The sequence below is a fragment of the Dromiciops gliroides genome, chromosome 2 (genome assembly GCF_019393635.1).
Source record: "Dromiciops gliroides isolate mDroGli1 chromosome 2, mDroGli1.pri, whole genome shotgun sequence".
Lineage (NCBI taxonomy): Eukaryota > Metazoa > Chordata > Mammalia > Microbiotheria > Microbiotheriidae > Dromiciops > Dromiciops gliroides.
This window is the reverse complement of record NC_057862.1, coordinates 53,324,111-53,339,917: the sequence shown is the minus strand read 5'-3', so window position 1 is coordinate 53,339,917 and position 15,807 is coordinate 53,324,111. Positions and strand designations below refer to the sequence as shown.

The window sequence follows — 15,807 nt, the reverse complement described above, 5'->3', positions numbered from 1 at the left end:
CTAGCTAGAACCAAAAAAATTTGGCCGTTTCTTGGGTCATGAGTAAGATAAATTCCTGAAGAACTGTATGCTTGAGACTTAAGCACCCCATATTTTGGTAGAGCAATGTTAACTGACAGAAAACTAAGAGATGATGACCTTGGAAAGAGACACAGCCTCTGGCTGGGCAGTGAGAGAACCTTATTATGAGTACTGGTATGACATTGATGGCACCTGTAGGAATTGGGGTAGTGGTTTATTCCTAGAGGGGTTAACATGTTTGTACTGTCAAACAGATAATTCTATGTAACAGATTGGGGAAATTAAGATTATTCCGTATCTTTTAATAATTGATTCTGTTCTGTAATCGGCCCTATTCTGTCATTGCCCCATTTTGTCAAAATGCTTCTCTGTTCTTGAGTTAAGTTTAGGATTGTAGTTTTTGCTCAGTTAAAGGCATGGTTTAAAGGAAAAGTTGTTATGGATTATGCTAACAGTCTGGAACATCTGCTTGTTGTCTGTAAGCCCCAACTGGTTTAACCTGGTCCTATCCCCTAAAAGATGCGTCATCTCTCTTTCCTGTTCTTGTGCAGCACGGAACAATTGGATCTCCTAACAAAGTGATGAGAAATTGGACATTTAACATTCCTTTATTGTCTGAGAGGGGCAATAAGCCGAACCTGAAGGTCAACTCACTTCTCCTAGTATAGCCAATTGTAAAGTGCCCAGCCACCCGGACCTTCTCCCCCCACTGGACTTAGCTGGCCTTGGTGAGGCGGTCAGTTTGTCATTGTTGACAGTGACAGGCACCGCTGGTAACACGCGGGTTTTCTCAGAGCGTGTCCCTCAGTTGATTCATGGTTGGGTTTCGTGCAATGATGAGTGTGACCTGATGCAGGGTCTGCCTCACTGGTCAGCTAAAGTTCTGGGGAATCAGTCCGGCCTGAGCCCGACCCGTCACGGGGGTCAGCCGGCAGTAGCGGCCCCCCGGATAAGGATCTGCTCAGCCAGTACCGCGTGTGCTTTGCGCACATCTGCTCGTTCTCCCCCCGTCGGACCGGGAACTCCCCGAGGGCCGGGGCCGTCTGGACTCTAGGAAACCGCGGCCAAAGGCTTTGAATGCCGGCACGGGGCCTCAGGCCACTGGGAGCCAGGGACGCTCCTGTGGCTGGAGAGTGCCGCGGCCCTAAGGACGTGGCTTGGGACCGTGGAACTCGAGGCCCTGGGGGGTGGGGAGCTTTGGATTTGGGCGACACCGTGCCGGCGGGAGAGCACGTAGAGAGCGCCGGGGATGAGGGGCACATTTCGGGGGGTTCTACGTTAAGGTGGCGAGCTGGGGAGGCGGGTGGTTGTTTTTTTGCAGAATGTTATGGAGGAAGAGTCTCATCTCCGGGGTAGGACGCAACTCTATTACCCAAATAATACCGACGGAATACGGAGCTCCCGGGGGCTGCCCGAAGCCCTCGCTGGGTGTGCGGCCCCAGCACGGACCCCCAGCTCGCCTCAGTTTCCTCCTCGGTAGGAGATGCCGCATGGGGCTCCTCCTCCCCGAGGTCAAGGGTAAAAAGGAGGGGCACCTCCACCCCAGTCAATTGGCGGCGGCACTTCCGATGGCGGTGGACTGCCGAGACAGAGGGGGCGCCCGGCCACAGGAGGAACGTCACAAGGGATTGGGGGCATCGACACGACAGGCTCTGACCGCCCTATCAAGAAGGGAGGAGGCAGCGGCAGAAGTCAGAGCCCCTCCCCCGGGACGCATTTACGACAGTTCGTGCCGTGCGGCTTTTGCCGGCTGCCGTCACGTATTGGCTGAGTTGCGGCTGCACAAGAGGCTAGGCCACGCCCTCTGTCTACGTCACGTCCCGCCCCGTCCCACCGGCGGCGGGCCCTTTTCGCGCGGGAAAAGAAACTCAGCGGCGGCCGGGAGGCGCAAGCCTGCGGACCCTCGCCCGTGCCGCGGCGACGATGGGGCTCCTGGAGCGCTGCAAGGAGGACTTCGGCACCGCCGACCTGTACGAGGTGCTGGGCGTGCGGCGGGAGGCCTCGGACGGCGAGATCCGGCGCGGCTACCATAAGGTGTCCCTGAAGGTGCACCCGGACCGCGTGGACGAGGCCGGCAAGGAAGAGGCCACCCGGCAGTTCCAGGTGCGCGGGGGCCACCTGGCCCGGCGTCCCCGCCCCCTGCAGGCTCTGGCCACTCCGCCCCGCGGGGGGTCGGCCTGCCTGGAGTCCCTCCCCCGGCCAGCCTCCCGCAGCCTCCCTAAGGGGATTCTCCAAAGTGCAGGTGTGGCCGTGTCCTTCCCTGCCCACAACCTCCAGGAGCCTCCTACGACCCTGCCGGCCCCCCCCAGGACCCAGGGGTACGGGCTGCCCGGCCGTGCTTCCCTCCTCCCCCTCTCCCCATCGACTTACCCCGCGGTCATGTCCCGGTGGCGAGGTCTGGGCGTCCCGTGCCCGCCGTGGGCGCCCATCTCGAGTACCCGGGGACGGCGCCGGGCCCAGGGCTGGTGGGCAGGGCAGGAGCGTCCGCGCTCCCCCGGTGCGGGGATCATTGCCGGCCGCTTCCTCCCCTAGATCCTGGGCAAAGTCTACGCGGTCCTGAGCGACTCTGAGAAGCGCGCAGTGTACGATGAGCAAGGGACGGTGGACGAGGAGGTGGACGAGCTCAGCCAGGACCGCGACTGGCTGTCCTACTGGAGGCTGCTCTTCAAAAAGGTACCGGCCTCGGCCCCGCGCGTCCCCGACCACCCCGTGGGCAGGCCCGCCCGGGAAAACCCTCCCTCACCCGGACCCAGGGCGACGGTGCTTGGCACGCAGGAGGCGCTTAATAAATGCGTATCTGATCCACGCCCGCCAAGGCTTTAGTTGTTGCGACGACTTAGCTTTCCAATAGGGTTATCTTCCTCTTCCCTGGCAGGGACGATGTCTTTTGGAAACGACCTCCTTTTAGCCTCCTCACTGTCCAGTTTGCAAAGCCCCAGCCTGCGGCACAGAACCGTACTTGTTCGGGGCTCCTTAGTCAAACGCTGAGAAGTTAATGCCTCAGATTTGACTCATTCAGCTCATCTATCTGGCATAGTAAGGGGATGTAGTTTGTATCTATCAGATGTCACATTTCAACATATTTTTTAATTTTAACTGAAAGGCCTTTAATTAGAAAAAAAAACTTACCAAGTTGAACTTACTTTTTAAGATAACCTTAGAAGACATTAAGACCTTTGAAGAGAAGTACATTGGTTCTGAAGAAGAACTGACTGATATCAAACAAGCCTATATGGACTTCAAGGGCGACATGGATCAGATCATGGAGTCTATCTTATGTGCTGAATACACTGCCGAGCCCAGAATACGCAACATCATACAACAGGCCATTGATTCTGGAGAAGTTCCACCCTATAAAGCCTTTCTCAAAGAGTCAAAGCAAAAAATGAATGCAAGGAAAAGAAGGGTATGTGTGTGCTTTGGGTGCTAGGGCAACCAGGGAAAAGGGGAACTTGTTTTTAATTTATCGTGGCAATAAGTACTTAACCTACCTGTACTCTTAGATGCTAAATGTTGTGCTTTATGCTGTTAAAATGTACTTGTCTGAGAAGTTTAAATGGTGAAGGAGAAAAGAGACTAAAGATTTTTCCCCAGAAGGAACTAACTTGTGGTCGTATTTGCCTTGCATTCACTTAACTGAAATGATTTGGTAAAAAAAAAAAAAAGGTAATTTTGAAAAGAGGGAAGAGGTTAACTCATTTGCTGTATTTTTTTTCTCAAGATACTTTCTTCAGTTTTAAAAAAGTCTTCAAGGTTCTTCAAAGTTTTACCCAGAGGTGCTTTGGGTTAGTCAGTCACCATTTGCTATAAATGGTAAATTGATGCTTCAGACAAGGAACCTAGCCATGCTCTTCTAACCTAAGCTCACACTTTGAGATTTCTCCTCTGAAAATATCATCAGGCAAATGGACTTTTATTTATCTAGGTCTCCTAGAGATTTCGTCAGCTGTATTCCGTTTGCTTTCTGCCTCTACTTTCCAATCTGATCTAGTTCAGGAAACTTAACTAAAACTTTCCAAGTACCCTACTTCCACTCTGACACTTAACCCATGAGTGAGATTAATGTTTTTAACCAGAGAGGGAGTGTAGACAGTATGGATAGCATGCTGGCCTCAGTCAGGAAGACATGGCTTCAGATCCTACCTGTGATGTATTATGAGAGCCTAGGCAATAATGTCAGTGCTCTACCTTTCAAAGAATGTGCTGATCTGCATTAGTGGAGGGGTTTTCCTTATCCAGGAGTTCCTCATACCCTTGAAATCACCTTAGTCCCTGTCCTTTTAACCAAATCCTTTTATATCCCTTAGTATAGGGGCCTTAAAAAGGGGGGGAGACTTGGAGATGGGGAGATGCTAAATAAAATGAATAGACTTCCTGCCAACTCTGGGTATATAGTGAGTGTTGATGCAGAATTTGTCAGTCCTTTGCTTTTGTGGTAGATGATGTAAAGAAGGCATTTTATTTGACCATGACCCTTTAGAGTCACACAGGGCTTTGTGTTGCAGGCTCAAGAAGAAGCCAAAGAAGCAGAGAAGAGCAGAAAGGAGCTGGGCCTGGGGGAGGGACCAGAAGACCTCAAAGCACTTATCCAGGTAAGTTCTGGGGGTGCCTGGGGAGGCAGGACCCTTTCTCCTCACTCCTAGTTCTTATCTCAGGGGCCTGTTGCTTTTGTTCTGATGTGTGTGTGTTTTAACTCTTCCAACAGAGCAGACAAAAGGATCGGGAGAAAGAAATGAACAGCTTTCTGGCCCAGATGGAAGCAAAGTATTGCAACTCTTCCAAAAAAGGAAAAAAAACAACTGACAAGAAAGGAAAGAAATGATGAAGACGATGGCTTTGTTTCTTCAATGGGTCTTCCATTTAATTACCCACCTCCTGGATAAAATAGTAAAACCTTTATTATTGAGGAAAATGGTCCCCTCTGACCAATACTATCCAGATCAGTGACTGTCTCATGAGTAATTTATTCAGCCATCGACCCAACCCACTTTGGTTGGTTCTGCATTTACTCTGAAGTGTTTATTAGCAGTTAATCATTTCTATGAAATTTCCTTCCTGGAAGAATTTAGTTTTCAGAGAATATGTATTACCATGAGTCTTACACAAAGGGAGCTCTAGATACATTCTGTCAAGAAAGGATAGAGACTTCTGGCAGAGGTCACTTAACAGGTAATAATGCTCCACTGAACTGGTGAGGAAATTAAATTCTTAAAGGAACTAGTGAACAGCTTTGTTCTAAGTGTTTCCTTGCCAGGTTTGTTTTCATTTATTTATAGTGGAACGAGATTTGTCTTATATTTTGCACTTTGGTGCTGGCAAATATTTTGAGAATTTTTGTAAAAAAACAAATTGCATATAATAAACTAGTAAAATATTTTACTGCTACATCTTGGGGTCTTTTAAAAACTGGCTCTCGGGTTTGTTTCCAAAAGTGATATTAGGAGAGGGAGGGCTTGATAATAGAGCCAAAGAGATCTTGGTAAATAACCTGGACTCCTTTGAAACAAGAGGACTAGGGCATTCGTAACTTACACAACTCTTCTGTCAACCAGGCTTCCTCAGATATTTAGCAGTTTTGCAGAAGAAATTAAATACTATGTATTTTTTCCTCAAAAGTCAAAACCAAGATTTCTGTTAAAGTTTGTCACTGGGAAGTGGAGAGTGCAGACACATTGTTATGTTAGTTACTTTGAGTTTCTGATCACAAACATTATTGGTTTAGAAAATGTACTCTTTAATTGCATTCAGTTAAAAAAATACAATTTCATGCAGTTTGGTTTCCCCCATCTCATACTTGACACAACAGTAACACTGGCTATTTTGTTATGAAACAATTAACAGTAAAGTAACTTCATTTTATGATTTCATGAATTCTTTTTCCTCAGGAGATGACTTTAACAATAAAACCTGAAACTAATTATATAATCAGATTAATTACAAATTAAATTAACTAAACAGTTCTTGAAGATAAGCTATTTATACCACTGTTGTTGCTAATTCTAAATTTTAAAATGCCATCAGAAAAACTCCCAAGAGATTCCAAGCTTTCCCACTTCTGTTATTCTCCACTGTCACCAAAGCAATCTGTTTGAGACTTAAGACAGTTGAAGGCATATAGGAAAGTTCCAAAAAAGGAAATGATTTTGTTTTCCCCCTAGTGTTGCTGGAGAAAATTTGGCAAAATGGGAGCATGAGTATTAGGGAAATCTGACCAATGAAGCAGATTTACCTGAAATATTTAAAAAGAGAAGATCCAGCAAATCGGTATATTCCAATAAATAAAATAAGCTATATTTTTCTCTACTGATACACAATGTTTTCCAGTTGGTCTTTAGTTTACTGTCAGTTTTGTCTTCAGTAAATATCTGGCCAAACTCTTGGGGATTGATCTGATCTGGCTGATTTTAAAGTGCGTTCTAGGAAGGATTTTCATTCAAGTGGTAGTTCAGCCTTCTGCCAGATTTCACTTGAAATTTAGATAATCAAGTTATTTTCAGGAGATTAAATACAAGGAAAATTGTTCTGGGGAATACGATTGCTTAATGCAATAGGAGTAAAGTAACTGCTGCTTTTCGTGCACCTGCAGTTCTTGAGTCCTGCAGGAACTGCTAATCCTGTTTGACAGAATATAAGCAATGATTTGGCTGGGGGATAGGGGTGGGGGTGGGGGAAAGAATACATCTTAGGTAAAAGTCTTTTGTCTAGTGGAATAGCTTAGGAAGACTAGTGGTCCACACAGTCTTTGGCAGACACTGATTTTTTCCCAGGAGGTTATACAAAAATAATTCTTCATAAAGATAGTTTAAAGTTTTTCTTGTAAACAAATTCTGCATCACTGAGCTGACTGAACACTAATTCACAAATTTCTCAGACAAGTTCACAACGACCTGACAATAAGTTTTTTGGTGTTTGGTTTTGTTTTTGGTTTACCCTATGGTCCCTGTCTGTTTCGAGTGACTGATCCACCTCGACTTTGAGACCTTGCAGAACCGTGTAACTGAAGACCTATTAGATAAAGGGGATATAATACATTAAGTAACATTGTTAGTGGGTCTGTAGAAGTTGTAATGCAAAAAAAAGATTAACAAATGAATTTGAATATTTTTGATGCTTAAAGAGTACTAAGTACAGACAACACTTGAATCGTATAGTCTGCTACTAGGAGGGGAGCTAAGGCATATGTTACATTAGGCTGGAACATCAGAGAAAGTATCTAACAAGAGGTGGGGAGAACATTAAGAAATGTGGAAAACAGTTTGGCTAGAGAAGCAGGGGCTCACGCAAAGAAGAAGGGGGAGAATAAGGTGGCGTAGGGCCCTGAATGCAGGGAAAGGAAGGACTTTAGTAAGTGGATGACAAGCAGCTATGAAAGGTAACATGAGCTGTCAGAGCTGTGCCTCTAGCTGTGAATGGGAACTGACTGAATAAGCACAGAGAACTGTTTCATTTGGAGTTAGGACCTGGTTTCAAATCCTCACTGCCATATGCCATGTGAAATGGGGGTGGGGGAAAGGGTTCTAGACTCAGAAGGCCTATAAGGTCCCTTTTAGTCCTTAATCTTTGATCCTAGATTTTAAAATTAATCTGACAACAGTGTGGATCTGGATGAGAAAGGGAAGAGAAAAGGGGAATAGAGAACAATTAGGTAGGAATTCAATGTTAGATTGGTAGAATTTTTCCACAGACAGTTCTCTATAAACAATGAAATCATAGGTGAAAGCAAAAACAATAAAAAATTGGATATGGAAAAACAGTGAAGTGAATTGTTTTTAACTCAAAGCACATTATAAACTAATTTTGCCCTCATTGTCCCGCAAAATAAAACAAAAACAAAAAACCTAATTTTAACCACTGAATTTTAAAAATATATCAGTAACATTCTAATTGCTTGCATTGGTATTCACTAACATTTATCATTGTGTTCTATCCCAATAGGTGTTATGGAGACACGAGTGATTCCAAAGAAATGAATTTGTGTACATGTAACATCTGTAGTAATTGATATAGTAATCTGTAGTAATTTCCAACTCATTTGAGCTGGAAAAATGTTATTTTGTTCAGTCTCCAGAACAGCCAGGAACATGCATTGGTGTATGTGTGTATGTATATGTATATATAGTACAAGTGATAATAATAGATTCTTAATACTGATCATGAACAGTATTTTTTAAATTGGCTGCTTCTGCTGAACCTCACCTATTGAATAATGATCTCTGTTCTCCTTGTCTTCTTTAGGAGAAGTGCTCAGATGGTGGTGGTGAAAAGAACCTATGTAGGAGGAACTAGACATCCCTAAACCGATTCCCATCACTCCTATATAAAGGGAATCTGTAGAAAGTAATTTAGGCATTTAAAAAATTTGAAGCTTTGATTTGGCAACAAAAGTGGTCTTCGGTTTACTGCCTAATTGTCCTGCTAATTATACTCATCAAAATCAATTGATGCCATTCCCTAGAGAGTGGTGGTGAAAGGACTGCTTTGGGGGTTCTTCACTAGCTTTTAATAGTTTGTAAGTGAAAAAGAAACTACTGCAGTCCTTGTTAAATTCTGTTTGAGTTGGCCATTAGTAGACCTTTTATAATACAGTAACTACATACGTTAACTTATGCTAAGTTAATGGAATGTTTTTAAAAAATCAAAGTTTATATCATCTCTGTCACCCTGTAGCAAAACACAAGAGTAAAGCTTACCTGTACCTGCAGACCCCCTTCCAGCTCGGTTCTGATTAGAATAATCAATAACGGTGGAAGAACGTCGACACTGTGTATCTGGCTAGAAGAAGGAAAGAGTGAAAAGTAACTGAGTCTTCCTTCATTACCTTTTCTCCCCAAATGATAAAGATTTAATATTTTAATATGTTTAGGAAGGGGAAAAGGTTTGAATTATGAGAGCTATTACATGCCAAATGCGAGAGGCCACACTCCTATTTGTAATAGCTGAATCTCAAATCATTCTTACCCTAACATGTATGTGTATATAATAAAAAATACACAAAGTATATAAATGTGTACACATTCATACTCTCTGCCCATGTTAAGTTTATTAACTCATATATATGGTTTAGTTTTTTACTTGTTTCCAAGAATATTAAATATTTGCTCATTGTCCAGTGAAATGCTGAATGCAATTAGTCTTTATCAACATTATAAACCTATTTTGCTACCTTAAACCTGGCTTCATATATTTCCATCCTCTTAAGCTTAATAACTTATGAAGTTTGTCATACTGACAAGAAATAACTGGTTCATGCTAGAGTAATTTCTGAACCACCTGTTTGTTTCCAGTCAGACCACTAAGTTGTTAGAACAAAGATAAAAGTCAGCATCAAACTAGAATAAATAATAAAAACAAGATGCAGACAGTCTAAAAAGGCAGCGTGGCTGTGGGAAAGTCATAACCTTTCAGGGCTTTAGGCAATTCTCTAAAACTAAATTACAGATAAAGTGCTAACTCTCACTGGTGGGGTTATCCTAATAACCTAATCCTAATAAAATCAAAGGTCCAGTCCCTATCTCAATTATCAGTGCTGAAAAAAGGGGGAATGGATAAAAGAATGGATGTTGACCCATATTGTTAACCATTCCTACATAAATGTAATTTAATTCAAGTGATCATTACATACACTACTGTGGTGAGAAAAGCAGTACAGGGGTATGATCTCAAAAATGACAGAATGACATCTGTTCATATCCAAGGCAAACTGTTTAGCATAATAGTAATACAAATCAATGCTTTAATCACTGATGCTTAAGAGGTCAATTCTATGAAAACCTACATCTTCTAGAAGTATTGCCAAAAAAAGATGTCATGTTCATCATAGGGAGTTGGAATACCAAAGTAGGAAAGCAAAAGATTGCTTTTCCAAAAGATTGGAATAAGACACAAGTTTGGCCTTGGAGTACAAAATGAAGCAGGGATGGGGGCAGCTAGGTGGTTCAGTGGATAAAGCACTGGCCCTGGATTCAGGACCTGATTTCAAATCTAGCCTCAAACATTTGACACTTATTAGCTACGTGACCCTGGGCAAGTCACTTAGCCCTCACTGCCCCACACAAAAACACCCCAAAAACAACAACAACAAAAAATGAAGCAGGGCAGAGCTGACTGTGGCTAAATTTGCACTTAAATTGATGAAAGTAGGAAAAACTATAAGACCATATAGGTATGACCTAAATAATATTCCTTATTATATAAGAAGTAGAGGTGATGAGTCAATTTAAGGAGGTTAGATTTAGTAAATAGAATGCCTGAAGACCTACAGACAGGTTTAAAATATTGTATGGACGTCAGCAACAAAAAGCATTCCAAAGGAAAAGAAGAGCAAGAAAACAAAATGGCTGTATGGTGAAGCTTTACAAATAGCTAAGGAAAGAAGGAAGAAAGGGAAAGATATCCAATGAATGTAGAATTCCAGAGAATAGCAAGGGAGAGAAGGTTTTCTTAAATGAGCAATGCAAAGAAAGAGAAGAAAACAATAGAATGGGACAGACAAGAGATCTCTAAGAAAATCAGAGATATCAAAGGAAAGTTTCATGCAAAAATGGGCATAACAAAAAAACAAAAATGGTAGAGACTTCATAAAAATAGAGATTAACAAGAGGTGGCAAGAACAAACAGAACTACGCAAGAAGAAATCTTAACATCACTCAAGCAGAGTGGTGTGGTTACTAATCTAGAGCCACACATCCTAGAGAATGAAGTCAAGTGGGCCTTAGGAAGTATTGCTAACAGTAGGGTTAGTGGAGGTGATGGAAATCCAGCTAAACTAATTAAAATCCTAAAAGATGTTGCTGCTAAAGTGCTGCACTCAATATGCCAGCAGCTTTGGAAACCTCAACAGTGGACACTGGATTAGGAAAAATGAGTTCAGAATACCAAACGATTGTGCTCATCTCACATGCTTATGATTCTACAAGTTAGACCAGCAATATGTGAACCAAGAATTACCAGAATAGTAGGCCTGGTTTTCAAAGGGGCTGAAGAACTAGAGACTACATCACCAACAATCACTGGATTATGGAGAAAGTAAGGAAGGTCCAGAAAAAAAATTTCTTCATTGACTCCACTAAAACCTTTAGCTGCATGGTTCACAACAAAAAATGTGGTAAGTCATCAAAGAGATGGGAGTACCAGATCAACTGACTTGTCTCCCAAAGAAGCTGCAGGCAGGTCAAGAAGCAACAGTCAGAAATGAACATGGAACAACTGGTTTAAGATTGGAAGAAGAGTACGACATGGGGGTGTGTTCCCTTATTTATTTAACTCAGATGCAGAGTACATCATGCAAAATGCCAGGCTGGATGAATCAGGCTGGAATTGGATTTGCGTGGAGAAATATCAACAATCTCAGATATACAGATGATCCCACTCTGATGGCAGAAAGTGAAGAAGAATTAAGAAGCCTCCTGATGAGGGTGGAATAGGAAAGTATAAAAGCTGGTATGAAGCTTAAAATTTAAAAAACAAAGATCTTGGCAAGTGATCCTATCACTTGGTAAACAGATGGAAGAGAAATGGAAGCAGTGTCAGATTTTATATTCTTGGGCTCACTGCAGATAGCAACTTGCAGCCATGAAATTAATATATTTGCTCCTTGTGGAAGTAAAGCTCTGGCAAATCTGGACAGTGTACTAAATGGCAGAGACATAACCTTGCTGACAAAAGTCCGTATAGTCCTCAGAGTTCTGTGTCTACTTGAGTCTGACACCACTGCCCTAGATGAATTTTGTGACTTGTCTATAAGAAAGTACAAGGCCCTATGAAGGCATGTTGGGAGAAATGTTATTTAAGACAAAGATGCCTGTTACCTCTGTTTTTGTTAAAACAAGGATTTGCACGGGTTGGGTTTCACTCAAAATAAATCTTGTTTAAGAAGCTTTATGCCTTATGTCAGTCTAAAAGCATTATTGCCATATGTGATATTAAGTACACATATAGGGAAGAAGATTTAATAGAGCTTCTAAAATATACTTCTAGGACTCAGTAATAACTAGGAATTAGTAGCTGTTAGTTTTCTCCTTTACATTTTTGTTTTGGGTCTATTTTCTCTGGTTCCCTTCCTCTTTTCAAGATCTCATCCATTCATCTGTCTCACGCTTCATTTTTCTGTGTGAAAATAAATAGGTGGTCACATAGTCACACAGATCTGTGTCCTTATAACCCCAAGTCAAGGAGCAAATAGGTCAAATCCATCACTATGCTTACACCTTCTGAGGTACCATTCCCATTCCCTGGATCTGTGAGTGGAAAAGGGCCCCTTAGTGAGCAGTGTTGGCAGCCTAGATTGGCCTCTTCTCTAACTCTGGAAGCTGCTAACAGAAAAGTTGGGGCTGAGCCATTTGCAGGGTATTAGACGAGCAGTTATCCCTGCAAGACTCCATCCTGGTGTGAAATGTGTTGACTAGGAAGACTTTTCACCATTATTTTTTGTTTAGTAATGTCAAGATTCCAAATTTACATACACTAATGCAAAACCAAAGCTTTTAAAGGCATCTATCTCATTTCACCAGTTACTCGTCAGAATCCTATCCTCTGTTCTTCTGGTAGTTCTCTGAGAGATGTTTAGACAGTTACTGTGACTGACTGATATACAAAGCTGGCTGTGTGCACAAACCACTGGTTTAATTTTCTCTTGTTTATTTTCAGAGGCCTAAGTAGAAGCTCTAAAATATTTTAGAGTATATGGTATTAAATAGTGTAGTAACACTACATAGTAACACCAGCTCAGTGTGTAAAATGATGGGGCTGGACTAGGTGATCTCTAAGGCATCTTCTAACTCTAAGGTACAATCTATCAATAAGATTCTTTACGAAACTTTATATATGAATTTGTCTCTGTTAATTTTTGGTCAGCTCTCATCATGTTATTTTCACAGACAATTAAAGGTTTTGCTAGTGACTCAGCATAAGTCACACTGGCAATGTTAACTCCCTGAACAGTGTCTTAAAGCAATGCTGTCCCATTTGCTCTCTGTAAAGTTACATGCTAAGCTTATAAACTAGCATTTCTGCCCATTTTGTTCCCCAGCGACAAAGACCAAAGAGGGTATTTGTACTCTACCAAAAATGACTGGGTGGTGTTGGGTCTGGAGAAGAAGTCAGGTAAAAGGAGTCTCTCTTGGGGCTGCTGGTTAGGCTCATCCACCACTGCGCTGCGAGCTCGGTTAGGATCACCTCGAGATTTCTGAGGGAGAAGGCAAAAGATCAGATGGCCAATTACTGCTTCCGGTGTGAGCGTGCCCACCTAAGTCCTGCCCCAGCCTGAGAAAGCATTCTCGTCAACAACACAAGCTTTGTACTCAAGGACAAGGTCTCCCCAGGAGAAACCATTCCTGCCCAGCCCAGACAGAAGCAGCTCCCACCGAACACACAGAGACACGTGAGCCTTGTACCGTCTGCTGCTGTGATCCCACACTGCTTAAGTGCTCCATATCAGCCGTGCCGATTGGGGGAAGCAGGTTATTTCGACTCAGTGGCATTGGTGAAGGAGAAGACAAGGAGTCAGCTGCGGTCGGGCTGCCATTCCCCAAGAACCGAAAGAAAAAAGCAAAAACAATCTATTCAAACACAGACGAAACAGTTGAGCTTAATGTCTATACAGTGGTGCTTCAAGTCACCCAGGCACAATTTCATTTAAGAAAATATCTGGCCAGTGCTTCCCAGGGTTTTCTTTGAAAAAAAAAGTTGGTGATTTCTCTTATGCAGTATGGGAAGAGAATTCTGTCTTAACATTTGGAAGGTCTCAGAGTTTGGGCTTCATTTACAAAATCTCAATGCTTTCTTTGCAGTACTGACTCAGGTTGGGATCATGTCTTTCATAAACAGTATCAGAAGTAATCTGTCTAGCTCATGAAATATCTTTCCTTAACATAGATGTGGATTAAACTACCTATCACTGATACCTAAGATGGCAAGTACGACTAACTGATGCTATCATGTGCCAGAAGACAACTCTCATTTTTAAAAGGTTTCTTAAAAGCTGGAAAAGTACAACTATAAGTTAAGAAGGATGGTTGATAAGCAAAGATGTGAATTTATTTAGCAATATAATTAGACTGATGGGCATTTGAAAACTATAAATTCCAATGGTCCAATACAAATATCCAATACCACAGAATACTGCTGTCCAAGATGGCCAGTGGTCACTCACCAAGGGCCTTTGGTGCCCTGTGCCATTCTCCCCTCCCCATTTTCCCCTTCTTCTGGTCAGTATTCTCCTGTGATAAGGAATCTAGTTAAGCATAATGGGTAGCTAAAAAAGAGAGAAGTGAGGGGAAAAAATCAAGAAATGATACTTTGGGGGTTACTATTAGTAGTAAAGCACATTTACTTTGAAAACAGTCTGCAAAAGGACACATGCATGTGTCCTCCTGATGTGGCTAGCCATTGTGGAGATCTCTGTTCTAACGCTGTGAAACATATATATTTATATTTATATATCCACTTTATTTGGAGTGATCAGTAATGTCATTAAATGAAGGAGCATCCTGGAGTGATAGGCTAATATTTTAAGACAGGAGTCCTATAAAGACCATAAAGGAATATTTTTTGCTAGTATGAAAAGTTGGTTATTTGATTTCAAAAATGACAGTATCAAGGACAGCTAGGTGGCATAATGGATAAAGCACCAGCTCTAGATTCAGGAGTACCTGAGTTCAAATCCAGCCTCAGACACTTGACACTTATTAGCTGTGTGACCCTGGGTAAGTCACTTAACCCTCATTACCCAGCAACCGAAAGAAAGAAAGAAAGAAAGAAAGAAGTTAGAAAAAACCCCAACAGTATCATCATGAATAGATTTAATCACTTTTTGGGGATGTAAAGAGAATTCTTTTCCTTCTCAGAAAGAAATATCAGACTTTGCCCTCATCTTGGACCTTAAGCATAATTTCTCATACCCTCTACTTTATTATTAACCTCTTCCCCAGAAGGTCAATTCCATAACTATATTTGAGTCAACAGATTTCTTACACATGGAGATGCATGACATCTAGAATCTATTTCACATGAAAACCTTTCCCCCTATTGTTCATCTTTTATTGCATTCAAGTTAACTTATCAGAACCATACGGTAACTATATGGTTCTAATTTTTTCTCCATTTTGAGTTATTCTACTTAAAATTAAATTTTTTCTTTTGTTTTATCAGAGCTCTCTAATTTTACAGAGTATGATTTTGAAACCTACAGTCGGGTTCCTCTGATCATTTCATCCATGGGTCTTGGTGTCCCTGAGCGTGAATGGCTTGTGCCAATTGGATGAAGGGTACGTGGTGGGGGGTTGCGCCTCCTGGCAGATTGCACCGTATATGATAGAGACGATGAACTGAGCTCCAGTGTGCGATTTGGCCAATTTCGGTTAGAAAGGATGGTACTGGATCCAGGTCTCATCAGTAACTTGTCATCTAAATCTCTAGCAGCCAAATGAAAAATCCAGAATTTAAAATACGCCTCAACAACAAGTTGAAAATGGAAATGGAAATCTCACAGGATAAAAGCCTTGGTTTGTACAACATGCTCAAAGAAAAAAAAATAAACTTTATAATAAACAATCTAATCCCAAGGAATAATCTTCATACCCAGGTCTGATAAACTAACCCTTCCCCAAGAGTATGGTATAATTTCAGTTACAAACAAAAGTAACCGGGAAAAGAAAACTGTTCACTTGTCCTCAGAACCAACCCTACTTGGTCTTACATGCAATGTGGCAGGGAGTCATCAAAAAAATCCACCTACCTAAAAATGTTTCCTCACTGGCCTGCCGCTACACCTGAAATTTACTCTAATGG

The 15,807-nt window shown here is 42.2% G+C and overlaps 2 protein-coding genes across 4 annotated transcripts in view; one reads left to right on the top strand and one right to left on the bottom strand.

Moving 5' to 3' along the window:
* The first annotated feature begins 1,677 nt into the window (after nt 1–1,677).
* On the top strand, nt 1,678–5,397 carry DNAJC9 (DnaJ heat shock protein family (Hsp40) member C9). Its single transcript, XM_043981745.1, has 5 exons — nt 1,678–2,124; nt 2,554–2,694; nt 3,173–3,427; nt 4,527–4,613; nt 4,727–5,397. The coding sequence occupies exons 1-5, from the start codon at nt 1,945–1,947 to the stop codon at nt 4,841–4,843; spliced, it is 780 nt and encodes a 259-aa protein (XP_043837680.1). The 5' UTR covers nt 1,678–1,944; the 3' UTR covers nt 4,844–5,397.
* Nucleotides 5,398–5,743: 346 nt separating this feature from the next.
* Nucleotides 5,744–15,807, bottom strand: part of FAM149B1 (family with sequence similarity 149 member B1) — a 35,305-nt gene continuing 25,241 nt past the window's right edge. For 2 of the 3 annotated variants that reach the window (XM_043981742.1, XM_043981743.1), the window contains 5 exons: nt 15,207–15,431; nt 13,413–13,536; nt 13,082–13,204; nt 8,712–8,793; nt 5,744–7,026 (listed from right to left, as the gene is read on the bottom strand). In XM_043981742.1, coding sequence (XP_043837677.1) covers nt 6,953–7,026; nt 8,712–8,793; nt 13,082–13,204; nt 13,413–13,536; nt 15,207–15,431 — 628 coding nt within the window. In that variant the 3' untranslated portion in view covers nt 5,744–6,952. Of the gene's footprint in view, nt 7,027–8,217; nt 8,350–8,711; nt 8,794–13,081; nt 13,205–13,412; nt 13,537–15,206; nt 15,432–15,807 lie in introns of all 3 variants that reach the window. The other variant, XM_043981744.1, reaches the window with a different exon arrangement.